The sequence below is a fragment of the Crotalus tigris genome, unplaced genomic scaffold (assembly GCF_016545835.1).
Source record: "Crotalus tigris isolate CLP2741 ecotype Arizona unplaced genomic scaffold, ASM1654583v1 scf7180000017605.3043972, whole genome shotgun sequence".
NCBI lineage: Eukaryota > Metazoa > Chordata > Lepidosauria > Squamata > Viperidae > Crotalus > Crotalus tigris.
Window position 1 is genome coordinate 2,216,348 of NW_024096508.1, and position 27,173 is coordinate 2,243,520.

Below are 27,173 nucleotides of genomic sequence, written 5' to 3' on the forward strand. Positions count from 1 at the left end.
ACATAAGCTAGTTACAGACCTTGAACTGTCATGACATCTCTCATGCATCCTCCCTGACACACACACACGCACACACACACACACACACACGTACAAAACAACTCTCATGGATTCTCCCTTACATCCCCTTGCTCCTTCCTCTAGCTGGCAGCAGCCACTTATCTACCTGGGACTTGGAACTTCCCTGTCAGCTTCCCTATCAACTTTGGTTGTGGGAAGCCAGTAGGAAGTTGCCTTACCTAAAGACTGTGGGATTCAGTTACTAATAGCAATTCGGACTGTAGTGGCTTCTATCACTTAGCAATGGAAATTCCAATCTCTGTTGCGATTGTAAATCAAGGACTACCTGTAATCATAACTTAATATAATGTGTGAATTGGCCTACTACTCAATTATAATTCAGTGATCAGATCTACATAAATGTTTTAAAAATAGCATTAGTGGAAAGCTTGATTTAAAACAAGTATTTAAATTAATATTTTACTTAATTATTCTGATTTAAAAATAAATACATCTAAATGGAAATGGCTGAAGAAAGAATACTGTAAAATCCAACTAGGAGGCAGATACAAATCACCACATAATAGATTACTCTAGTTTACAGAACTTTAATAATTGGGTTTATACACTAAAGTGTAAATTTGATTATTAAGAGTAAAGAAAATAGACAACATTTAAAATGCAGCAACCAAATACTGTAAGATACTTTTTTTCTCCTCTCTCTCCCACTCATTGCCACACTTAATGACAAACAACTTACTATTCATGTCTGAGTTCCAAAATATTTTAACTGGTCAAGCCAAGTTAAGCCAATTCATTTTCCTCAAGTGCAGTTGCATTAAAGATTCAAGAGATACAGACCACAGAACAGTCTAGCACTCATATTCTCCCTGGGTGTCTTCTCCAGAAGTAGTATATTTGTGAAATGGCAGTTCAATTTAGTAACAGAACTAAACTTATGAAGGAAAAGAAAACTGCCATTTTTGCATCTAATAATTACATGCACAGATCAGTATTTTAAAAATAACTTATTTCTCATTATCTGGAAAAGGTGAGAATATAATAAGGTTGCTGCATGAATCAGTTGAAACATGTTTTTCAGCCTTGTTTCTCAAAGGAGTGAAGAAAAGGCTGACATCCAGGTTTGGCTGTGGGGCAGAAAAAATACATTTAATATATAGTTAGAATTTAAGTCTTCCCAAATCCCATCAAACTGTTTTCTTGTGGCTTTCAGATAGAAATATTTGCTGCCAATTTTGAGGCAATTTAAGAGCACCGCTCTATTCCTATTTTAGTAAGTGTATAAATGTTTCCTTATAGTGTTAATTTATGAAATATTATTAAAAGTTCCCAAAACTAGCCTAACAAGTTGTTTAGTAAGCAGGTTGACAGATGTAAAAAAAACCCTCCAATCTGAGTTCCATTGGATACTGTAGTTGCGTATTTTTCTTTCAGAATAAAGGTACAGTATAAAATTTGCTTCTATCAGATATTTAAACAATCAGCTTTAGCAGATCAAAAGTTTAAACCATTTTCACTTGGCAGATGATCTGCATACCTAAGGACTCACTATAATGGCTGCAATTATATTGTAAATCTATGCACTCATCTCCAACTTTAAGTTGACATAGCAATGAGGATTCTTTGATTCATATACTACTTCCTAACCAATACTCCATAGTGGAATCTGTATCATGATTTTAATACAGTTTTGTCCCAAGTGAAGTCATGTGTGCTCATAGTCATGTTATTTGAAGATACTGAGAGCCATAATCCAAAATAGATGAAGGATACCAAATGAGAAAACTGTATAAAAATTGTTGCTCAATTTGGTTCCAACTAGTTTTTTGTGCTCCCTTTTCCCTGCAATGTTCAGATTCAGAATGTAAGCTTTTCTGGGGCTAGGCCCCAACACTTTTTGGTGATGAAACAGTCATGAAACAGTCATACAGGCAATAAATTGATACTACTGTAAGAAAGGATAAAGCTAGATAAGACTAGCTAGACCATTTCCTATTAAAAAGCTTTAGGTGCTCTTTTTATGGTGCACCATAAATCTTCTTTAGTAAACAGTTAGTTTTGGAGCTGGTAAATTCTGGTTATGCATTATAATTGTTACAATAAAAACAGATATATTTAACCTAAACTAATCTCAGGCATTTTTTACTGTGAAAAGTCAATAGGTAGCCAGAATAAGGGCTACCTCAACATTTTGCCTTTGGTGTCATGCATGCGACACAGCCTACCTCCCAAAAGTTGTACGTATCATATGAATCTGTGCATGCTGAAATTGTGTCATACAAAGAGGATTCTATATGAGCTGGAATTCTGACAATGCAAAGTTTCTACGTGCATGGATACCTCCTCATATGTGCTAGATCTATGAGCCCTTATCCCGATAGAGGTTTCCATCACAAAATTACCATGGAGATAATATATCATTAAATAACAACACATTTATTTAATGATGCATGATCTCCAAAATGTAATTCTGTACATTTTAAGCAACATCTAGTGGTGCTTCAACTGACTTCAAGCAGACTTACCTGGACATCAAGTATTCCATCAGCACAGGACAAGCCTGGAAAACAGAATCTCATTTTCAGAGAAGCACTTTAAAATGCATATTAAGTTATACATAGTATATTAATTATATTATCTGCAAGTTTCCAACTGAAATAAGTGATACTTATGCAGACATTCTGAGAGGACTGTATTTAGTACTGCTTTTACCTTATATATCTCTAACACATTATTATTTATAATTTAAAAGGTTTCTATACTGATTATAGTGAGGACATATAAACGCATGCCCAAACTGTAGTCAGCACTTTTATCAGCAACATGAAGCAAAATGATCAAATAACTTAGACATCTGACAAAACACACAGACAGCCCTGAAAATTTGATTCCCAAATAATGCTTATATAATCTCAGATTACAAGATCGCCAAAGAATTTCTTTCTTTCTTAATTTATTTGCTGCCCATCTCATTTCGAAATGACTTTGTATCACTCATCTCAAGAAAATCCACACAAATTTTACTTACGTTCTGGAGTAAGCCGTACTTCATCTTGATCACATGTTTTTGCAGCCTGAGAATTCTCTGTGGGACTGAGAAAACTCTGTTTGACCTCATCTGTTGAAGTCTGCTTCATCTCCTCTCCAATTTCTGAATCTTCTTTTTTAAATGGGTAAACATCCATGTCACTTGAGGATGAGCTCATGTCACAGCTGGCTGCTTCTCCATTCTGGATTTAGAAGCAAAGATAAAGCAAAGATCTTAAAGGAGCTTGAAGATGGCTCATTCTTTAGAACAGAGTTGCCCCAATCTTTCTGGCTTTGCGGACTGGTGGGAGGGGGAGGGAAGATGGTTCCATGTGAGCAGTGGGCAAGTGCACATGCGCTCAGCTCCATTTGCACAAGCAGTGGGTATGTGCGCCCGCTGCTTGCACAAGTTTGGATGTGTGTGTGCTTGCCCGCTACCTCCACAGCCCAGTTCCAAACTGCTCAAGGCCTGGTAATGGGCTACACCCTGAGAGTCTGTGCTTTAGAACACAGAAAAATGACAGACAAGATCTTTTTAAACCACTGACTGGCTCTTATGCAAGGGCATAAACTGACCCTTTTCATTTTCATTAAGTTCAAGATTAAAAAAGAAGGTAACTCATAGTTTCACTTTCATTTCATAGTACCCCCTTTATATGAAAAAAACAAGACAGCCACTATTTTCTAGACTTATTTCTGTACACAATTTATTATGTCTTGAGAAACAAGTTAATATTTAGAAATGGTTCAGGTGGATGCCTCCCTGATCCACTGGAATATAAAAAGCAGGATGACTTGTAAGATTCTTATAAACAATCTCAATACAAATATTTTTGGTCTTCATGTGGAGTTGATTTTCTGGTCTCATCTCCCTAACGGGACTGACATGTTTCCACTGTCAGCAAATTCTGCAGTCCCAATTTCTGAACCAGCAGAAAACAATTTTGTGATATCCTGATATGAAAGAAGGACATGCTAAAAGAAGATAATACTACTTACAGCTGATATTTCTGCCATATCTGTTCTAGCACACGGTTCCTCTGTTGCTTGAGTGCCACTGGAGAAAATAAACCAAGAGGTACAGAGGTGCAGATTTGAAACTATATCACTCCCCAGTTTCTAAAAACTTTTAAAATTATAAATGCACAAATTGCATACACCAATATGATCCATAGAAACATTCCAGCATAAAAATAATTATGTTCTCTAGTCAAGCATTCTATTCCCATTGTGTCCACCAGAGATCAAAGGGTAGCCTACAAGTAGGATTATAATAGCAGTAGATTCTCATTCATTTTTCTCAGCTCCTGGCATTCAGAGGATTGTATATAACCCCATATCCATTTGAGTGGAGTTTGAATTGATTTACAAAGACATATCAAGCTTCCTCTCTTCAAACTTCAAGGTATTGGAAAACAATGACAAAACTGAAGTTTAAAGTGTGAATTTTAAAAAAGATACCATTAATAGCAATTTCTCCCAGCATATTGGTAAGAATAAATGCACTCCCACAACCTGATGCTATTTTATTCAACATAGGAAAAATTGGAAATATCAGCCACATGATTAATAAAAATTAGGTTTAACATAATTGCTGGAAGGATTAAAAATCCAAAACAGGAGAATTAAAAAACTTAAGATATCATCAGCAGAAAAATTATAGTCACTGTTTCAGGTCAATTTAAATCTATGCTATATTTTCTAATACACGATGGAGGAATTAAAATTTAGTTTGGAGTGCTATGATGCAGAAAGAAGTTTCTGGCTTGAAAGAAGAAACAGTCATTTACTCAAAAGCCCCAGCATGCTTGTGGTGTGAAATTGAAATGGAGCTCACCTAAAGGCAAAATACCTTACACAAGAATTGCTCTGCTCTTAAGAAATATTTTGCCATGAAAAACCCAATGATCTTTCATGCAACCCAAAAGCTATTATTGTGCCGTGAGATTCCTCTGGATCTCCCCAAAAGGGTTGTTATTCCTGCACCAGCCAAAGCAAAGGGCCAATTTAGTTGCATACCTTTGTTCAGATGTGGAGCCAAGGTGGTCAGTTCCGGGGAGATCTGAAAATGCGTTAGGATCTGGAAAAGGAGGGACGGCTTTGGACGTACTTGATGTGCCTTGTTTTAAAACACAGATCTCTGCACAATTCTGAAGCAAGGCCTTATTGGCAGACCTTGGAGTTGTCCATCGGGAAATCCTGTCAGTTGATTTAGGAGTCCAGCCTGTAGGCAATGGATGATGAGCAATTGAATATTGTATTCTATTAATATGTTATCTGTGATAAATTTTTGATTCTGGGCCCCACATCTGCAGAAGATATGGGAGGAAAGGATGCTGAACACTTAAAATATGAATGTGTGTATGTGTGTGTGTACCCACACCCACACCTACACGTATATGATTAAGTCATTCTTTATTTCAGATTGTGAAAAGTTTTAACAGAAGATTTGACCAATAGTAAGGCATTCTCCAGCTGTCTCACTCAGCTTCCCTCACAGATTCCCTCCCCTCAAGATAGATTAAACTGACTTCCCCAAATAAGCTTCATGGCTGGATAAGGATTTAAACCACGGTTTATCTGGATGTAGCCAGACGTAGCCGGAATGCAAGGGCCAAAATACCACATTAGGATTTTGACCTATGTGCTGGAGGCTTTTAGAGGCTCCACTGCAGAAGAGAGTGGGAGCTTCTGGATGAAAAGCTTCCATTTGTAAGCATCGCTCCCTTGGGAAGCTGAGCTTGCTCAACAGTTTAGAACTCTTTCTCAAATGCTCTGTCTAAAGTTAGAAAAGTATTTACAATATATGTGGGCTTGGATGATGTTCCTTAAGCCAAGAATATACAATGAAAAATCAAAGGAAGAAGTGGGTTTCTACTGAAGAAACTGTTTTGAAATAAAGCAATCTTGTTCCCATTTAAATTCCTTATTTCAATTTTGATAAGGTAGCCCTCAACATATGACCACCACTGAGCCCAAAATTTCCATTACTAAGCAAGACAGTTGTTAGGTGAGTTTTGCCCCATTCTACCACCTTCCTTGCCACAGCTGTTAAGTGAAACTCTGCAGTTGTTAAGTTAATAGCACAGTTATTAGGTGAATCTGGCTTCCCCATTGACTTTGCGTGTCAGAAAATCGCAAGAAGTGATCACATGATCCTGCGACACTGCAACTGTCATAATACGTGCCAGTTACCAAGAATCTGAATTTTGATCATGTGACCAAAGGGGTGCTACAACAGCTGTAAGTGTGAAAAAAATAAGGCACTTTTTTTCAGTCTCAATTCTAACTCTGGTCACTAAATGAATGATTGTAAGTTGAGGACTACTGTAATTAGCTACCAACTGCTCTAAGGCACCCTACTTTCTGGATGTGGATATCTGAAGACCCAATGGTTCCCATCACCCCCTAGGAGGTAGAACACTCCACCCATACCTAGAGTCTTGAAGTGGGTAACCAAAATAATATAAAACAAAATATTTAAAAATAATATAAATAAATGTATTAGGGAATACTTGGAAGTTACAAATTGTATAAAATATAGCAGGTTACATAGTGTTGGATGAGAAACACCATAATCATATAACAATATTATTGTGGCACTGCACTTGTTGACAACAGGGTTTTGAGTACAATCAGAGCTTATTATCTGTGAAGTCCCACTTCTGGTCTGGTCACCCAGCTGCTTGCTCCAACTAAAACCCATCTATCCAATATGTACTGTATATACTAAATGGAGGTGCTAAAGATTCCCCAATCCATCTGACTTTCAGGGAAGGTGGACTACAAGGTGATATTTCTTATGGAACATTTCTTTATAAAATAATTTGCCCTCAGAAACCTGGACGGTATCTTCCTTGATGTTCTTGAGGAAAACAGTGAAAAAAAGAGCGCTTAAATCTTTAATGCTGTGGAACTTGAACAGTGAAGCAAAATGAATTTGTTGTGAAGTTGTATAGTTTTGTATAAACTACCGGGAATTCATGCGGAGTCAGCAAGATGTAGCTACTGCAATAACTATCATCATAAGATGTATGTTCTTGCACAAGGCAGTGCTCTGGACTGACCTGGAAAGGGTTTGGCAGGAGATTCAATTTGGAAAAACCCTCCATCAAATATCCGTTCTGCTTCTTTTGGCGTTTCATGGCCTGAAGCCTCTGCTGCCAACCCTTCTTTTTTCTTGTTCTTCATGGCTGCTTTTACAGCTGCAAGGCGTTTTTTGGCTGCTCTCCTTTTGCCAGACCCCCCTGCTGCTTTGGCTGTCCTTCGAAGGATGGTTTTTTTCTGGAAATCAAAAGATATCTTGGCAAAGCTGGTTATCACCAGCCTTTAAAAACTCAGGGCACAAGGAATGCAACCAGACCTCTCTAGAGATCCTAACTGTATCATGCAGACACTGCTCCGTCAGAGAGCGAGCGATAGACTCAACTCCAATGACATTTTATACATTGTAATACAATCTTGAGTAGTCTGACAGAGTATAGGGCACTGTTTCATCAACCATGGCAACCTGAAGACGTGTGGACTTCAATTCTCAGAATTCCTTAACCAACCAAAATCTTCACGCTGCCAACATAGAGAAACATAGGGCATATGATCCAAATAAAAATAAAAATAAAACCTTATGCTCCTGATGCTATTACTATTAAAATTTGTACAACTACCCAACTCATCTAATCAACTCTGGGCAATTCACAACAGGCAAAAAAAAACAATCCAATAAAAGCAAGTTAAAAACCAATATACCAACATATAAAAACCACTCACAATCAATTTATAACAGAAAATCTTTGCTGAAAGCTTTGCTGGGAAATATGACTGCTGTCTAGATAAATAATAAAGTAATGGAGAACAGCCTCACCAGTTTGTTTCCTGGGCAAACCTTTGTGAATAGGCCTTTCCATTCCTGCAATCACTAAAAGAATGTGTGACTCTATCCCAATCTACGATTGGATGCCCTCAAGATATTCTCAGCATTTCAGATGTGCCTACCAGTCCAAAAGATTTATCTGTTCCAGGGGATATCTCATCAGAGAAGACAGTATTTCAGGTAGGAAAAAGATTAGTTCTAACTCAGGATAGTCAGAGGCTGAGTGTCTGATATTAGGACTGCAATAAGTGAAAGTTCAAATATACTTTCAAAGAGGGCATATTCTTCAGTCAAGCCTTCTGACTATCCGGGTAACTACTGTAGAATGGTTTATTAATAGAAGTAAAAGTAAATAATACAGACAAAAGCAGTTTTTTTCAAAAATGTATTACAATTCCAAAATTGGAACTGCTTGTCATAGTATATTTAGCCAAACCCTACTCTCTGACTCACAAAAATACCCAGTACAAAGCCCTCTAATGCTAAATTATGATATGAGATGGCTTCACTCCTAGGGAACATTTAAAGGTCATCTGTCTCAAACTGACTATAGTACTGATAAATTCAGCACTGAGTATTGAATTATTCCGTTCCCTATCAGATTTCACACAGTGTCAAACTATTCTTAGCAGCTAGCAAAACTCAGGAATGTCAAGGCAGGCAACTAAAAGATTAGCCATGAGTCTTTATTAGCTTCTCCACACTTTAAAGTTCACTGGAAATATAAATTACATATCAGATATCAGAAACTTTGATAAAAATCCCAACAATCAATGTATCTATTTGTTTACAACAAGCAAACTTGGGTGAACAGGGCAATAGAATGCATTAAAACAAAAATCTGAAGCAAGTCAAAAGCCTGGAAGTGAAATGGCTACAAAAAGGAAAGCTGGACGAGAAAAGGATGATTGACATATATAGCAAACACGTCCATGCCCCACAAATCACATTTTCCATTTCTGATCTGAATTGCTGTGCATCTCAGATTCGATTATAGGAGATACAGTTCTCAGAAGATGAACAGGTAGCTAAGTTTAATACAATTCTGGTCCACAAGAAACTTAATTGTGCCTTTTTTGCGCAGTTGCCTGTATCACTCAAGAAAGTTGCAGTTAGAAATAGTAATTACCTGCCATGCAAAATCACCCCCTAAAAGCAGAACCAGCAAAGACTCTCATACCTTGGCAGGTCTATGCGGCTGAGCATCATCCTCCATTTGCCACCCATTCATCTCAAGTGTCTTCAACTTCTCAAATTTTGTATTTATGTCTTCTACCTGTTTGAGAAAAAGAAAAGTTGCAGAACAAAATTAAAGTGAACCAGATTACAAAAAAACCCTGCTTATATTTTTAAAAAGATATTAAGTGTTTAAAAGCATAGTAAGCTTCCTTAGGAAATAGTTTCACCTAGAAATCAAAGACATGACACTTTTAGCCATTTCTTAGGAATGTCTCGGAACATTGCATTGTATTCTGCTGCTTTGGGTGAATGAGAATTTAATATGGATTGCCAAATTTAATGCATGCTGGAGAACCCTAGCTTTTATTGTAAGATGCAGATTTCAAGTTTACATGATGGCCAAAACAAACTTGAGTTTTATGTGTAGAAATTAATATGCTCTCAGCAGCCAAGGGATATGCATGTTCAAGCTAAAAAGTGCAATTTCCTTGTGGTGCATTTTTTCCTAGTTAGGACAAGTCTTCTCATTCACCTTTTTCATCAGTTGCAAAATCTGAATTACCAGGCTAAGATTTGTTTACTGTTGACCGAAGAGCAGAAGTCTGGCCATTAAGTAAAGGTAAAGAAGACAAAGAGTCAGCTGAATGCAAACAGAGGTTTAACAGTTAAAAAAAATTACCTGAAAGTTTACCATATCCCAGAATCCATCCAGATCTGTACAAGTTGTCTCTTTCTCTCCACGTCTGAATTCACAATTATCTATCAGCCCTTCAAACTGTTTGAATCTCTCTGCCATCAACAGTCTGGTTTGCCCAATGGTTGTGCGGACAAGATCTTTTGCTGGAAAAACAGTATTTTGTTGCATACAGTATATAAATTAAAACTACCGATATATAGAGGAAGGCTTCAATTCATGTAAATTTGAATGTGATATTCAAGTTAATATATGCTGTAAATTGATTTTAAGTCATACCGGTATTTACTGTGACCCAATTTGCAAAACTAGCACCTGTGCAATTGAAGCTAGTGCATACACGGTTGCAATTTTAGATGCTGCTGATCTTTATTTATGTAAAATGCAGAACAGGATAATTCCATCAGAGGAAAACAGTCAATGTGCAAGTGAAGAGGTTCACTCTCAACAAATCTGAAGATATCTTTTGAGCTATAGAAACTGTGAACTAAAAAATATATATGAATGCTGACCCTAACATTGATTAAAGCATGCAAACTCATTCTACCAGCATATGCATGAAGAGTTAAAGAGGAAGCAATCAGTGTAAGTAAGCATTTAGGAATGATACTTAGTTTTTATATTTGTTGTGATTTTGTTAATCATAAATTTAAATAAGTAAATTATCTTTATCCCTTACTACAATATGTGATTAATATATTTACAACAATTTATATTAAAAAAATTATTGCCTGTTCCATCAAGCTGGAACCAATACCACATTTTCCATTGAAATATCACTTCAAACAGTGTGAATTTGAATAATGCGGCTATTTTGTAGAATTCATTAACTACACTAATCGAGGCCTACCTATAGATAAAGATATATGGGCTTATCAGAGTCACAGTTAAACTCAGGCAGCTGTTTATTTCTGACAATAATTTCATAAATCCTTTTTGTGTTTTGTCTCTTACCCTCCTCTGGAATATCCATCTCAACAGTTTTATCCCATTCAAGACAAAATGAGGTCAGTCTCTTGATCTTAGATTGAAGAATGTTTCTTTTAAAACAAAAGCACATTGACACCATTTTTCATTAGTTCAATGAATGACCCATTTTTTTTACCCATAACATACTCAAAGGAACTAAAGTATAAAATTATAGTGCTTCAAAATCATATCAATTAAAAATATTAATCTAAGTAAAAAACAACAACAACACATTATATAGAATACTTCTTGCTATTAAGCTAAATATTGGCTAAGGATGGACATGTTACAATTCTTTGATTCGAGAACTTCTGCTGCCTCTTTTCCTACTTAACCTAAACAAAGATAGGCAGAACATGCCGATTCGCTTTCATACATGTAATATTTTTTAAAATAATTAGAGTTAAGGTTGCAATTCAGAAACATCAGTGCCTATAGTAGCAGCCTGGGAAATATGGTTCCAATAACAAGAACGATTTCTAGGCTAGGTAGGACTGAACAGACCTTTTTTGCTAGCCATTTTACTTCATTGCTTTTCATTCAAGGGAAAGAATAGATTGTATGGAAAATGCCATTCCTACCATTCTGTTCACACTCTACTTAGACAATCAGCTTAGGAGCTAGTGCGGGACTGTGTATAATTTTCAGAAATAGGCTTGCTTGGAAAGGTATATTCTCTGGCGCACAGTAGCACAACTAGATATAATCTCATTTTAAACTCCAAACAATTACACCAGTAGGTAAAATGGATTGGGTACCATTTCTATCCCCTAGTATCTATGGATAGCAAATCTGTTGTTTACTTTAATACAAAGGTGAATTAATGTCTTTGAAGAAAATATTTTAACAAGCATCCTTATTATCCAGGCAGTTTATTACTTTAAATCCCTTTGATCTTGTCTACAAACCTGAAATAGAACACGTCATGCAGGAGCTTTGTTGTTGGCTCTGATATTTCAGTTGCTAGAAGATCTGGTTGCTGCACACTGCTCTCACTTTCAAAAGTAACATTATCCCTCATCTCATCAGTCACATGTCCTAGAAAAAAAAATTACACAGAAAAATTGCAGAATCTGTATAAAATATAGGAAGAATGCAATCTGCAACTAAACAGGCTATAATTGCTCTTTAAGTAACCATCAATAAAATGTAAACCATCATATTAGCCAAAGTATTAGTATTTTGCATATTTAAAGTTGCAATTATTTAGTTAACCAACTAAATAATGAAGGGGGGAGGGACGAGGGGTAGCCTATTACCCCCAAGTCTGCTTATGGTCTCTGGTTTTGTTTTGTTTCATTTGCTGGCTCTGAAACCTGACTATCTAATTGCCAAATTTAATATTCTGACTTTTTAAAATAAATGCAGAGTAATGGTTAAGTCTAAATAGGCTTAACAGAGAAAACAAGTTGCCTTCCACCAATGGAATTCTAAATGCTGTCCATATGGCTGATGCACCCTCAGTCATATTGCATCATCACCATCCCATCCCCAGGGATCTCTCAAAAGATCAATGGGTTTGAGTAAAATCAAAATCCCCATCCTTGATGCATTGCTGCAGGGTCTGAATGTGCCAATAGGGTGATTCTGAGCACGAGTATGCTTATCAGTACTTAGATCAAGAACATTTTCCTGGAAGAATCCAGGGAACAAAGCAACTTCATTAAAGAGGTATCAGCAGATCAGTGTTCAGTCGCACCCATTCCAAAGTACTTCTTCAGCTTCACTGAAGTATAGCACATCCCTGCCTGATAGCTACTGTTTGTCAGCACTATAAATCAAAGACTGAAGTGGAGAAAAAGGCATATTGCCTAAAGGCAAATGAGCATCTACAATGGTACTTCTCTCTCACACACACATCCTTTTAAAGTTTTGGTCTCTTAGCACCAGTGGTATAGAGATTTTCTTAGATATACCTCCTTTCGTTTCTTCCAATAAATCCAGGGCATACTGGTATCCTTCAGTGATTTCCTTTGTCACTTCTATGTTAGGGGATGACTGAGGATCATAATCTTTTCTTTCTTCTTTGTTGACTTCACTAATAATAATAATAATAATAATAAAATTATGATCAAAACTGAACATGTATGGAAAAAGAAATCCGTTATTATATCAAATGTGATTGCAGCCCTCAGAGCAATACCTAAAGAACTTCCTCAATGTCTGGAAATATTGAAATATTTATCAGACTTGGAACACTCTAATTTTACAAAAAAACAACAATAACGCTAACCTTCTTGGAACTGCCTATATTCTTAGAAGTTGCCTTAATAATTCTTAGCTCTTTGGTTAGGATTTGAATTATTATGTTTCCACCAGATTTAAACTGTAAATTTAACTGTAGATTTCCCTCACACCACGATAATATCATTTGACATGATATCCACATGAAAGGCTCTAATGCTGGGAAAGGTAGAAAAAGAGGAAACCCAGCAGAAGATGGATGGACTCAGATACTCGAGTGATTGGGAGGCTGTTGGGAAAATTGAAAGAATAGGTTAGAGATAGTTACGGAAAAAGCCTATTTATCTGGTTGTTGGTGTTGAAAACAACTTAACGACACATAATGAAATCTATGTTATGGTTCTATTTCTGTACGCCTACTTGAATTCAAAGTTTGCTCCTTATAATCAAGTCTCTGCATAGCTTTATTACAGGTATACTCCCAAAATTAGCTTAAATAACTGCACCATCCGAGAGACCAATACTATTTTGATTTGGTATCTCCATTTGAAAGACATCCTGGTCCTCATATTTCAGAGTTCTAAAAAGAAAACCACTATAGATAGCCAGAAGCAACCAATTCATACACAGCCTTGAAAAGTTTTGAGGCTTTTTAAGAGGAAACTAATTGCAACAGAAATAAGGAGAACTGGAAATTAACAAGTGAGGAAGTGGGAATAATTATCTTCCTTAGCTGTTTCCTCTATGAGCTTGAAACTGAAACAGCATTAAGCAAAGGGGAAAATCAATATAGTTTGAACAGATTCATAAAATACTTTATAAGAAAGTCTGAAATGGGATATCCTTACTTGATTGTTTCTGAGGGGCTCCAGGAAAGATTGGGTGATAAGAACACATTTGCCTTGGAAGGGGACATTGGTTTCACTTTGTAGGTGGTCAAGCCTTTGGGAGGTTTAAAGACAAAATTCTGAGGGGCAAATGAACAGTTTCTTTTGGGGGGTCCTGAGATGTTTTCTTTCTCAAGGGAGTCCTTCTGTTCACTGCTTGCAACTGATTGGAGCTTCACCTCTTCTTTCTCTTGTTCCATTAGAATATCTTGATTTGTATTGTGCACTACCTGATAAAACATACAGTGATTTCCTTTTCAATTTAAACACACATATATAGTTTTTTTTCTGGAAAATATTAGTAGGTAACATTCCAATTTCATTTGTCTCTAGGTCATATTTGAGAATTTGATGCATTTTAAAACTTTAAACCTACTAATTTAAAAACACAGGCACTTGGGGAATATTTCCATCATCACGATTTGCCTGAATGTAAGTTTGAACTCAGATGAGTTGAATCAGCAAAACTTCACTATTTCAGTTTAGGCAAGTCACAGTTTTTGATTTCTGAACTGCCATTAGGGATAATAGCAGCATACCACTTATGGTACTACAACATACATGAAAAAAATAAAAATTATACTATGAAAAAACAAACTTACTGTTGTCCATTCCTTTATTATCTCTTTCTGCTGCTTTCCTTTAATTGTAACTTTTTTCTGTGGCAGATTACCTAAAAAAGAACAACTGAACATTATTCCAAAATTTTTCACCACAAGAAACTCAAAATAACAACAAAAACCAATGGAAAATAACTATTTTATAGAAGCAGAGACAAAAATACATTGGAAGTGTAATAAAAACAGAATTCAAATCCAGAACGCTTACAGTAAAATTATCAAGCATCACATAGATGATCTTGTTTGTACTTAGTAGATCAGTGAGATCATGCCCGATTATAAATTGGATAGGAGACCATCAAAAATACACAAACTGAAAGCAAGACTGGGAAATTGAAATAGCATCCCAGAAGTAGGCCATGACAAACCAAGGAAATTACATGGCTGTGCTCATACATCGCTAGACATTGAATCTGCATCAAGGATATTTTTACCTTCAGTTGTTCATGTAAACTACTTTAGTACAATTTCACCCACCTGAAATTATAGTTGGTTTTGATGCTTGTGGTATTCTGGACTTAGCCGCCACTGTTGCTCTTGTTATTCTTCCATGTGTGATTCTTGAGATGGCAGACTGCACCTCTGAAAAATGGGAGAAAGCTGTTCAATCACTAAAATCTTAGATGTTCTGTAAATCGCAAGGATAGATACCATTTTTTTGCAGGACAAAAATTAAACAAAGTTGATTGGACCATGTCACACAATTGGTCAGGGTTGGGACTTTTTAGATATTTTGGTACTAAAACCACTGCAGAACTTACACTATAGTTATTTTGTATTTCCTGCTCTGCAGTGATGTGAAACTACATTACCAACTTCTAGCTATTTCCTCACCAAAATTCATAAGAGCCACTGGAGCCCTTATTAAATAAGGACAAAGAACTCATACCTTTACTCTCTTTTTTGGAAGGTTTGTCTATGTAGATTTGCTTCTGTTCTTGATGAGCTATCTGCCAATTGCAGCCCTTCCTAGTATAGCTAGATGCAACCTAAAGAAATATAAATATAAAAACACACCTCGTTTTTAAATAAGAAAGCAATCACACTGTGTTATCCATTTCATTCCAGTCTATAAGGAAATGTTGACTAGCCATTTACTCCATCAGTGACCTGTTTTTGATCCAGCCTTTTAAAACTCTCTGTTTAGTCACCTGGTATGTGCCTTAAATGTCTACCATCAAACAGCATTACAAAAATTGCTTCAGTAACAAGAGCATTTCAAAATACAGTTCTTAATTTTATATAAAACTGATAGCCTGGTAAAGCTTTCTGCTAAGATTATACCAATAGTGGTACTTAAAATTTTGGGCACATAACATCTAGTAGTGCTTTAAATCAAAATAATTATTCTAAAATGAATATACAAGATCTAGGATGCAAGAGAATTCTGCATCTAACCCCATGTCTAGAAAAGAGATGGAAAAAACACAAAGCATGTGTCTGTTGATCAGCACTCTTTTCCGTTCTTCATGTTCTAAAACCAATAGCTCATGATTAAAAAAGTTTTCACCATCTTTTTTGATATGGCACAAAACTTCACAAAACCCTCTGGGCATGTTTCTAGACCAGTGTTTCTCAACCTTGTCAGCTTTTAAGATGTGTAGGTTTCAACTCTTAAAATTCGTCAGCCAGCATCCTCTGTTACATTATCAACTTGAAAGGAAGAATACACTATTGAGGAATTTAAGATTTGTGTTGAATTCCTGAATTTGTTTTTTTTTTTAAAATCAGGAACATTTTGAATAATGTGCAGCCAGCCCTCTCCTGGTTTCTGGAGGCTGACTGCACCCCCTTTGCTGCATCTGCCTTAAAATCAAAGCAGGACTTCAGCATGGAGTGTTTGCAGCACAGGGTATTTGCAGCCAGATCTCAGAGACAAGAGGACTCTCTCATTTGTGGGCTGGTTGCAAATGCTCTTTGATTCTGATGCTTCCAGCCCCCAGAAACTGGAAGGAGTCTTTTCAGCAGGTGGCTTGCCACCTTCCCTGCTGGCTTCCCTACTGACTTTTTGGGGAAGCTGGCAAGGAGATAATATGATCATGGGGCACTTGGCTGGAAGTGGGAATGGGTTGCCAAGTACCCAGATCACAATCACATGACTGCGGGGTTGCTGTAAGTCATAATTTCAAATGGTTGTTGAATGAATGGTTAACTGAGGGCTACCTTTATTTAATGAACTTCAGAGCATCAAGAAGTTGGAGAAACAGATCTCCTTGTCCAAACCCAGCCCCACCCCAATCATTGTTTGGATTATGAACAGAACAATTCAATTTACATGATATATTAATATCTTCGAAAGGGTCTCCACAAACCCCCATTTCCATTTTTTGCTAAAAATAATCATGTATTGATTCATCAATGTTTATTTTCTAAAATTGAAGTAGGATAGGTTTAATTCCGGGTATTGTAATACACCACAAATTAGTTAGTTACTAATACTTCATGTATAATCTTACTCTATTCATCCCAATTTAATTGCCACAAATGTGACAGCACATTTTTGTAATTAACATGCAAATGGTATATGATCAAAAACAAATATGTAAGACAAACCGCTGATAGCTGTGGCTTCTTTGGTTCTGGCAATTGTTTTGCTTTTGACCTTGTAACTCGCATGACAACTGGAGCTTCCTAGGAACAATCCAGAATCCAGAAATAAGAATGAGCAAATTCCAATCTCCATATTATATGTGTAACTTTTAGCAAGAAACATTTTTCGAATAACCAGAAAGCAGTTAGGAATTTTCATGTGACTTTTTTAATGTCTTATTTTGCTCCTGGTTATTTATTTTCTTAATTACTGTTGCTTGGCTACCTACTGATATTTTAGTATGTGCCTTTCAGGAGTTCTCCAAAAACAATTTATAAAAAAGTTCAAATAAAACATTTTTTGAACTAAAGTAAATATAAAGGATTGCTGAAGGGTAAATTTAAAACATATGCAGTTAAATCATTCATGTAGCTATGTACTTTATCTGGAAACTGAAAAAGCTGTGTTCACATAAACTGCTCAATTATCTCATTCCAACTGAATTTTCCACACTTTTGTATAACAAATAATGCCCCCCTTTCATGTATTGATTAGTTTTATTTTATACTTTCTTCCAAATATTTTGAGTTACCTACATGTGCACCTGGGCATTTTTCTCATAAAAGTCCCTACAGTTTGCATATGTATGTGCTACTGAATCAAGATTATGGAATCAAACTCATGGTCAAATGCAGATTTCAATTACCCCCCCCCCTCAGTAGTTTAAATCTAAAGTAACACAACATCAAAGTGTCATCTAATACTACAAAATACTGTGCAATGTAAAACTAAATATGTTGAGCTATAAGAATCATTTCACCAAATCATTTCATATCTACAGCTCTGAAATACTGTACAATAAAATACTGTACAGATTTGTGCATTAACTCAATGAAACTTGGATTATTTAAACTAGGAAAGCCATCTAACACAGAACATGCAGACTTTTCCCTTCAAATATAAAGACCAATTGGACAGAGAAACTGCTTCTTCCTAGCCTGATCATGTAGTAACCTGTTTGGTCTGAAAACCAGAGCAGAATATCAAGTCTCTATTCGCTTTGATAGGATGCATTCTACCTATTTGGAAGTGATTGGAAAAAGGCTGTTTGTGAGCCAACCATGTGTTTATCTTATCATTCCTTCACTTGAAAATTGGAAATGAAAACTTATTCATAGTTCCTCTTGAATTTAAATAAGGCAATCTGACAAAGAATCAATTTAAAGACTTTGCCTTTCCTGGGAATATTCTGGTGAGCATTATGGCACCTCAAAATAACAAGATCATGATCTGGCGATTGTAAATAGATCTTATATTCATGTAACCTTTTCTTCCTACTTTATACACAAATCTCCTTTCCCTTTCTGATCCATAGAAGCTATTATTATCCATCAAACTACAGATAGCCTTGGACTTATTACAATTGGGACTGGAATCTCAGTTGTTGTGCAAAGCAATCATTAAGGAAGATGCCCATGTGACTGCTTACTCAACAACTGCAATCCCAGCTTTCCAAGTTGCAATCATTAAGTGGAGTAAAAGAGCCCTCTGCTAAAGGAGGATAGGCAGCTCATCATCGTGCATAGAAGGGAACTCATGTGCTGGGCTGGAGAAATGAAATGGGGGTCACGAAGACCTCTTCATTTTTCCAACCCAGTGCATGAATGCCATACAGTCTGAAAGAGATCAATTCTGAAATTGAAGCAGGATTTTGGCATGGAGTATTTGCGGCATGGGGCATTTATAGCCAGCCCCCAGATATAAGAGGACTCCCTCTGGTTCCTAGGGGCTGACTGCAAGCATACTGTCCTCCAAACACTCAGTGCTAACATCCTGCTATGATTTCAGGACAGATCCTTTTCAGCCAGCCCCTCGAAATCAGAGGAAGTCATCCTGGCAGGCAGCAGATGGTTGCAATTTTCCCTGTTGGCTTCCCAATTGACTTTTGGGGAAGCCAGCAGGGAAGATTGCGAATGGTGATCACAGGATAGCAGGATGCTTGTCAACCTATTGTAAATGCAAATGGATTGCCAAGTTTCCAGATTACAATTATGTGACCACGGAGGTCCTGCAACAACCATAACTTTAGGCATGGGTCGTAAGTCCCTATGCACAGTGCTGTCATAATTGTGAATAGTCACTGAACAAAATAGTCATTAAGCAAGGACTAAAACCAGAATTTCATTTCCAATTCTAAATATGGACAAACAAGAAATGGAAAAGCCTAAAGTGTTTAAGAAGTTCAGAGAACTTATGAAGTTCAACTCATGCTTTATTAACCCAACATATGAATTAGCTATTTCAGGCAACTTGGGCTTAGTAAAGGAATACAAGATGCATTAGAACTAAGCTTAAGTATAAAATTGTTCTCACCTTCTCTTTTGATTTGTTCAATACGGGAATCTGTGATGTTTTAGAGAGAAAAGCAGGGAGATCTGGTTTGAACTGTCCACATTTAAAAATAGGTTTCTCTCTCTGCTCCTTCAACCTGCGAAGTTCTTTTTCAGTTTTGTAGCGTTGGAGCATCTCCATGCGCTCTTGTTCACGAGTCTTGACTGCAGCAGCTACAATTTAACAAATGCGAGTTGAAATCCCACATAAAGTACGATATCAAAATTAAAACATATCTTGAATAGTTAGAACAGTAGACTCAAACCAAAAAGAGGTTAAAAACAATGTCCCACAATTAGATATACAAAAAACAAAGTACAGAAAAAGGCAGAAAGACTTATATTGGCAACAATATATGGGAAAAATATCTAGCCAGTTTAGATGATTGCAAGTTAAATAGCAGACAGTATCTACAAAACAAGAAAAAAATCAGGCTAATTTAATAGTAGCACGATATCCAGAACATAAGAAATAATAGTCCAAGTCGAATAGTCCCAGTCTATGTTGCTTAGGTCAAATGCCAAACCATGTTCTGGGCATCATGTTTTAACAACACTTACATGAAGAAGTTTCTCCAGAATAATTCAACAAAGTGAGTTTGGTGAGAAACAATTAAGAGCTTGGATATATAGTGTAGAAGAATAAAAAATTAAACTTAAACATAGCAGATCTCAATTGTCCCGGGGACAAGAGCAGAATAAAAAGTGAAAAATCATTCTACACATTAGACACATAATGTAAGAATTGTTTCAAGAGGCTTTCTTTGTGATAAATATTTAAACAACAAATTGTTAAAGATGCTACAACATTGTAAATTCTGCACTGATTTTAAAACATCACAGAAACTAATAAATTTAATCCAAGCGTAGGCTATAACCAAAAGAGGTTTTAGAAGTACAGGAAGTCCCCGGGCTATGAACCTCTGTCTTATGAACAACACCTAGATATAAACTTAAAATAGTGGACAGTTGACTGGCAGTGAGATTCAACTCAAAAAGAGAAAGGCTGCATGCTGGCAGTCTCTCTCTCTCTCTCTCTCTCTCTCTCTCTCTCTCTCTCTCCCTCTCTCTCTCACACACACACAGACACAGACATCTCTTTCATGCACACAGTTGCAGGCACTGCAAAGTGAGGAGGCCCTGGCAGTGTCTCTTTTTCTTGTGCACATGACTGCCAAGGAGAGCCTTGATGCTGCAGGTAGGGAGGCTATGGCTGAACAGAACACCACCACCTATTTTTCCAATGCAGCATTTCAAAGCAGAATGGGACAACTCGCCGTGGCCACAGGGCAACTCACTGCGGGACAATTCAACAATTCAATTTAATTATTTAATATAATTAAAAAAATATTTTTGTCATTCACATTTCATTTTGTCCCTCCTCTGGCATCCTTTCTTTAATGATTGTATTCCACCATTTCTTGGATATTAGTGTAACTCTTGTCCTGCAGCGAGTAGGCCATAGCGAGTTCCTCGCGGCAGACATAGATCCTTTCAAAGAGCCCTCCTGCATGTCTCCTTACTTGCAGACACTTGCAATCCCCATCCCATTCGGTGTCTGTGCACACTCTGGTCTGTTTTCAGCAGTTCATAGTGAAACAAACATTTCATAAAATAACAGTTTGGGTACAAATTCAGCTTGTAGGACAGACTTAGAAATGAAACTTGTTTTTAACCTGGGGACTTGTTGTATTGAAAAAGGTAACAAAATAACTTAGTAAATTTAGGAAGAACAAAGATAAAAACTGAAAACAAGTCTTGGTTAATATTTAAAAAGCTTTTACTTACTTGGCTTTGGCACACCTCTTTTGCTTTTTTCACCCAGCTGAGAAGTAACTTTGTCTCTTGATGGCTGTATATTCACATCAACTAGTCCAAATTGCCTGCCTTTATTAAATTCCTTGTGTCTATTCTCTTTTTGAATTGTAGACTTTCGGCGAACAAGTTTTGTCTTGAGTGTATCGATGCTCAGATCTTTTTTGTACCGAGTGGAAAAATTAGTGGCCATCTTAATCTAGCTATAAAATAAGGGCAAGCAGCATTTTACTTACAGAACTTTGCTGTGCTATCTGAAAATTTTACTGACAAGCAATTTGTTTCTATACATATTGCTAAATCTATGCAGGTAACAAATAGCAGAATGTACCACTGTCATACCCCAAGCAATGTAACTTTTTTTCACAAAATGGTTGTTACAGCTTCAATAATTTTATTTACTATTTTCTATGTACCTCTAACAATCTTTCTGGAATAGGGCAACCAGAAAAGTACACATTACTCTAAATGCATTTGCACCCTACATCAGTGGTGGCGAACCTATGGTACGCATGCCGGAGGCGGCACTCGGAGCCCTCTCTGTGGGCACATGCACCGTCACCCCAGCCCCGCCTCCTCCCGCAGCCCCATCCTCACCAGCAGCCACCCTGGAGGAGAGTTGCCCCTGGGCACAGCCCACACGGAGCAGCGCAGCCAAGGAGATAGCCGGCAGCAGGGACAAGACTCCGCCCTTGTGCCCCATAGCATGCAGATGATGCTGCGGGGTATGGACGGAGGGCATGGCTGCTATGGCGATCTGCTGCAGTGGGCCATGGAGGCGGTGCATGGCCCTGCAGGTGGGCGGAGCAGGAGGTGAGTGGGGACAGAGCAGGCAGGGGAGGCTGAGTGGGGGCGGTTTTTGGGCACTCAGTGTCTAAAAGGTTCACCATCACTGCCCTACATGAATGCTTTATACAGGTAGTCCTCTATGTACAACTATTCATAGTTTACAGCAACACTGAATGGACTTACAGTGGGACTCTGAAGTTATGGCGGTTGCTGCTTTCCCATGGTCATGTGATAAAGATTTGAGCGCTTGGCAGCCCATCCGCCTTTCCCTCTCAGGGGTGTCCCAACTCTCCTCACCCATCTATGTTCTCTGCCCCTTTGGCCCCTGCCGCCCTAGCTGATCTCTGCTGTCTTCTTGCTCCCACTGCTGAACAAGCATGCCTGGAATAGCTCTTTGTGAGGTAGCTGCTGGCTGTACAAGGCTCTCTTTCCCAGATTGCACACAGCGGTTTCCTCACAAGATCTGGGGAAGATGGCCTCCCCATGGCCAGCAGGTACCTTACAAAGGGCCAAACCAGCACGCTTCATCAGAGCAGGAGCAAGAAGATGAGCGAAGTATAGTTGGGGTGGTGGAGCGCAGGGATGAGGGGCTTTTGGGGATGCTGCGGCTTTCTGCTGCACTATTGGAGCTTCCCAGGAATGCCATGGCTTTGCACAGCACTGTTGGAGCTTCCTGGGGGTTCAGAGCCTTTGCACTGCATTGCTGGCTTGAGCTGGGGTGGCTAAACCTTTGCCATGCAGCTTCTTACAGCCCCAGAGCTGCAGTGCACCAAGAAGCTCCTAAACCACTGTGACTGGCAAGCAGCCCAGAGCCATGTGAATCTGGGACTGCTTGCCACTACAAAAGACAGGACTCAGGGTGGCCAAAATGGAAAGTTGCGCGCGGGGAGGGGGGGGAAATAGGCAGTTGGGGGGAGTTGAGGAGAGACAATCCCTTACCCAGGAAAAACCAAGGCTTGGGGCTGGGAGAGATCAGGTTGTGAATAGCTTGGAACGGGGTAGGTCCTCATCTAATGATCAATGGAAGTCACTTGATAGCAACCAGCAATGAACTACTTTTCACTTAATAATGAAAAATTCCCCATCCCAACTGTAGTCATATGTCAAGGATTACCTGTAATACTGGCAAGAAGGCATTTCTTTTTTCACAGTTCCTTTCTTAAATTCCCAAAACCAGACCACTGGCAGCTCAGATATGCTACATCTGTGAGATCTTTGGTCCTCTCTAAGCTTGATGGTTTTCCTGCAAATGTTTCATTACCGAACTAGGTAGTATTATTAAGAAACCCACCAATCTCAGAGAGCACCCCTGTCTCATAGTTCAACCATGAGCTACAATTCGGAAATAAACCTCCGTTTGGTTATCAATGACAGACACATGCAGATACAGAACTTTTGTTATACACATTAGAAAACTACAACATTATATTACTTTTCGACATAATCCGCCATTCAAATTGAGGCACTTGTCATAACATTTTACAAGGTTTGAAATTCCTTAATAGTAGTCGCTCGGTGCCAAATCTGGGCTATGGGGTGGTGGTGGTGATCAAAAACATCCCAATGGAACTGCTTTAAAATTTCTTGGGTGTGTCTAGTGATGGCGGGCAAGCATTATTGGGAACCAATACCACACTGGAGGTCAGCATATCCCGATGCTTGTTATGGATGGCTCGTCTGAGTTTTAGTAAGATTTCACAGTAGACTTCTGAATTGATGGTTGAACCATGCTCCATGAACTTCACTAGCAGTACTCCTTTGGCATCTTCACATTTGGCGGGATTTTCTATGGCACCATTTCTGGTGTGATGTTGATTCATGATAATGCTCACCCGCACACCGCTAGATGCATCGGAAAAAGGAAAACTAAACTGCAAACCAAACTACTCAAACTAAATTCCAGAATCAAAGAGGTATGAGACCTGAATGAGTGTTCAACATGTTCAGCTGCCAATTATCTACTGCAGAATACAATATTCTACAGAAAGGCCTCAACTTTAGCCCAGATTATGTTAATCAGCTTGAAGTCTTTACAGCTCTAGAAGTAGCTTTTAAAACCCAGGACTTTTCACAGAGACGCAAGAAAGCATCAAACTATCATACTACAGATCAGAAGGAAATGGGAACAGAACCTACTTAAAGCAGAGGACAGCAGCTTCCCAAACCGAAAGGACCATTTGATCATCATCCTACCGGCAGACAAAGGCCGAACAACAGTTAGCATGGTATAGTATATAAAAAAGCCAAAGGATTATTGAAAGACAAAGAAACTTACATCCAAGTGAACCCCAATGTAATACAGAAACTAGACAATTGAATCAAAAGAACTCTGTGTCTTCCAAAAAAGGTCAAATTGCTAAAAAACAGTGGTAGATGAAAAGCCCCATCCCCCAATGCTTTTATGGATGCCCCCAAAATACACAAGCTACATATATCTCTCTGACCAATTGTATTGTTACCCATGCACTGATGATGTTAAATTTGATAATGAAACGTCTGCAAGAAGTCCATCTAACTCCGAGAACACCAAGGACCCCAAAGTTCAACCCTGAATTATAAATATTCTCTTCTACACTGTCAAGTCTGACTGGAGATAGCTGCCCTAAGGCATCTTCCAGAGCTTATCTGGAATCAGTGGTGAGCATTTTATCCAGGACTTTTTGCAGAAAGAAAACACTGTACTTATTTTCAAATACTGTACCTATTCTAACATTTTTAAAAAGTTAAAGGGTCAAGATCTAGCAATCTACAGTAAGTCATAAAACAGAATGTAAATACTTAAGAGTCTCTTTGCTTTCTAACATTTTGTCCTATTGCAAAGTAAAATGCAAAACGCATGACTCAACATCAGAAAAACACAAAGGCTGCACTGGAACTACAGCTTATCTAGCTAAGCAACTTGTCTCTCAGAGCAAAGCAGAAGAGCAATAGTTCCCACCAAAAGTGAACTACAGCAACTTATGTTCAGTGAGAAGCTGCCTTCAATCCTGGATTTTCCTTATAGTCTGTAGATAGAGCAATTCTACCTCTCTTAGTATAGCTGGGAATTAAAGATCTGCTGGCAAATTAATGTCTTTTTCTATGCTACTGTATTGGGTTTCAAGGAATCTTTCCATTAATGTCAGGAAATAAATTACAGCAACCCTTGGGGGAAGATGGGACCTGAGATGTAGCATATCCAATTCCGTAACAAATCCCTACTTTTCAGCTCAATACCAACGGTGTTAAGAAATATATTACTTCCCCAGCAGAATGGCATTTACTCTACTTCCTGAAGCCCTTCCACTAGTTTTGGGAGAGATTTGATTTTCTTCCTCATATTTGTGAAAGGCTAAAACAAAGGCAGCCATTACAGAATATATTGTAGTGCAATCCCAGCATTTCCAACTGGCATAACCAAGGCCACCACAAATGGGGTGATGGAGTCCCAGTGCAACATATCTGGAGGACACGGGTAGCTCTGGCTCATAAGTCCTCATAAGTTTCAAACCACAATTTTGTTGGTCTGGTTTCTTATACCACTAACATGCTTTGTGATTGTCTTCATAGAAGCTGAACAGTCCAGCTTCTCAGGGTTAAGGTTTAATTCTTTATTTATGCTTTATGGTAACAAAATAGCGACAAAGAGGCATCAATGCTGGCTATTTTTTTTATTTTATAAATATGTTTGTGGCCCATTTGCTGCAAGGTGATTCTTAATCAATACCTATTTCAGCCAGAGTTTGAAATTATTTTTATCCTGCTATTATTTTGTATAAATACCTCCAGGCAACTAATCAGTATCAGTACTTTCCCTATTTCCCTCACAATAACAACCCTGTGAGATGGATTGGGTTGAGGGAGTGACTGGCTCAAAGTAACTCAGCTAACTTTCAGGTCTAAGGCAGCACTAGAACTCACTGTCTCTGGGTTTCTAGCTTGATGCCTTAAAAAAGGATTGAGAAGAGCAACGAAGATGATTAAGGGCCTGGAGGCTAAAACATATGAAGAACGGTTGCAGGAACTGGGTATATCTAGTTTACTGAAAGAAAGGACTAAGGGTGACATGATAATAGTGTTCCAATATTTGAGCGGCTGCCACAAAGATGAGGGGATCAACCTATTTTCTAAAGCACTAGAAGACAAGACAAGACAAGAAACAAAGGGTGGACACTAAGCAAGGAGAGAACCAAACTAGAAATAAAGAAAAAATTCCTAACAGCGAGAACAATCAACCATTGGAACGGCCTGTCTTCAGAAGTTATGCGTGCTCCATCACTGGAGGTTTTTAAGACGAGACTAAGTGGACGATTATTGTCTGAAATAGTATAGGGTCTCCTGCCTGAGCAGAGGGTCGGACTAGAAGACCTCCAAGGTCCCTTTCAACTCTGTCATTCTGTTCTGTTCAAAGTACCAGACCAAATGTCTGCTTCGAAATACATGCAGGTAGATCCAGAAGTCCTGGTCTTCATCCGCCCCGATTCCAAAATCCATTCCCACGACCCCCCATTGCCCCAACCACGTAACCTCAGCCCGCATCCATTTCTGAGTCGTCCCTGAGGAACATCGCCATACCTCACGGCCACACGCAACGTCCGCACCCAGCTAGATCCACGCGCGAGCTTGACCAGCAGGCTCGGTTAGAGTTCCGATTCAAATTTTTGTTGCCGTTTCTAATTGGTCGTTCAGACAACAATACTGCGTTTTCATTGGTTATATTCTTATTCCCTTGCATCAGTCCGTCTACCATCGGAAAGATGTAATTGGAAGATGGTGCGGGGCTTTTATTGGTGTCCTAATAAAAAGTCCAGCCCCCGCCGAGCCCGGATTGGTTCGAAGATTTCATATCTCGATTGTTGCTGCTCCACCGGTTATGTATTTCTTTTTTTGCTCTGAGCAGTTGGGCGTAAAGGAGGGGAAGGCGGGAAACGTTACGATATTTGTGTTCATATGTGACAGTACGATGCTAAACTACACAAACGAGAGAGAGGGGTATTGTGGAAAAGTTGCAGCCCGTCAGTTTTCCCCTTCCTTAACTGGGGAACGCTGTTTTAATTGTCAGCCCTCCGGCAGGTTTTGTTTTTGTTTTGCTTTTTCTATACTCTTCTCTTGAGAATTAGCATGTGGGGTCATTCTGACTGCTGGAAAAACACTGCCCAGCCCATTGTTTTCAATTCTATTCGATTACTATTAGGATAAGGATAAGGGCTTTATGAGTC

At 38.2% G+C, this 27,173-nt stretch overlaps 1 protein-coding gene across 3 annotated transcripts; it reads right to left on the minus strand.

Annotated features, from left to right (window-relative positions):
- Window positions 1-592: 592 nt before the first annotated feature.
- DLGAP5 (DLG associated protein 5) lies at window positions 593-26,661 on the minus strand. 3 transcript variants are annotated; one of them, XM_039321276.1, is made up of 19 exons: window positions 26,530-26,661; window positions 21,160-21,389; window positions 19,355-19,545; window positions 17,005-17,082; window positions 15,341-15,440; window positions 14,929-15,033; window positions 14,434-14,504; window positions 13,793-14,061; window positions 12,677-12,798; window positions 11,669-11,798; window positions 10,746-10,831; window positions 9,777-9,937; window positions 9,099-9,194; window positions 7,116-7,332; window positions 5,068-5,272; window positions 4,048-4,105; window positions 3,050-3,251; window positions 2,547-2,581; window positions 593-1,148 (listed from the first exon to the last, which is right to left on the minus strand). In XM_039321276.1, the coding sequence occupies exons 2-19, from the start codon at window positions 21,377-21,379 to the stop codon at window positions 1,029-1,031; spliced, it is 2,466 nt and encodes an 821-aa protein (XP_039177210.1). In that variant the 5' UTR covers window positions 21,380-21,389; window positions 26,530-26,661; the 3' UTR covers window positions 593-1,028. The 3 variants fall into 3 exon arrangements, with proteins under 3 accessions (XP_039177210.1, XP_039177228.1, XP_039177219.1); XM_039321294.1 differs by lacking the exon at window positions 26,530-26,661 and adding an exon at window positions 26,482-26,502; XM_039321285.1 differs by lacking the exon at window positions 26,530-26,661 and adding an exon at window positions 24,112-24,157.
- Window positions 26,662-27,173: the final 512 nt, after the last annotated feature.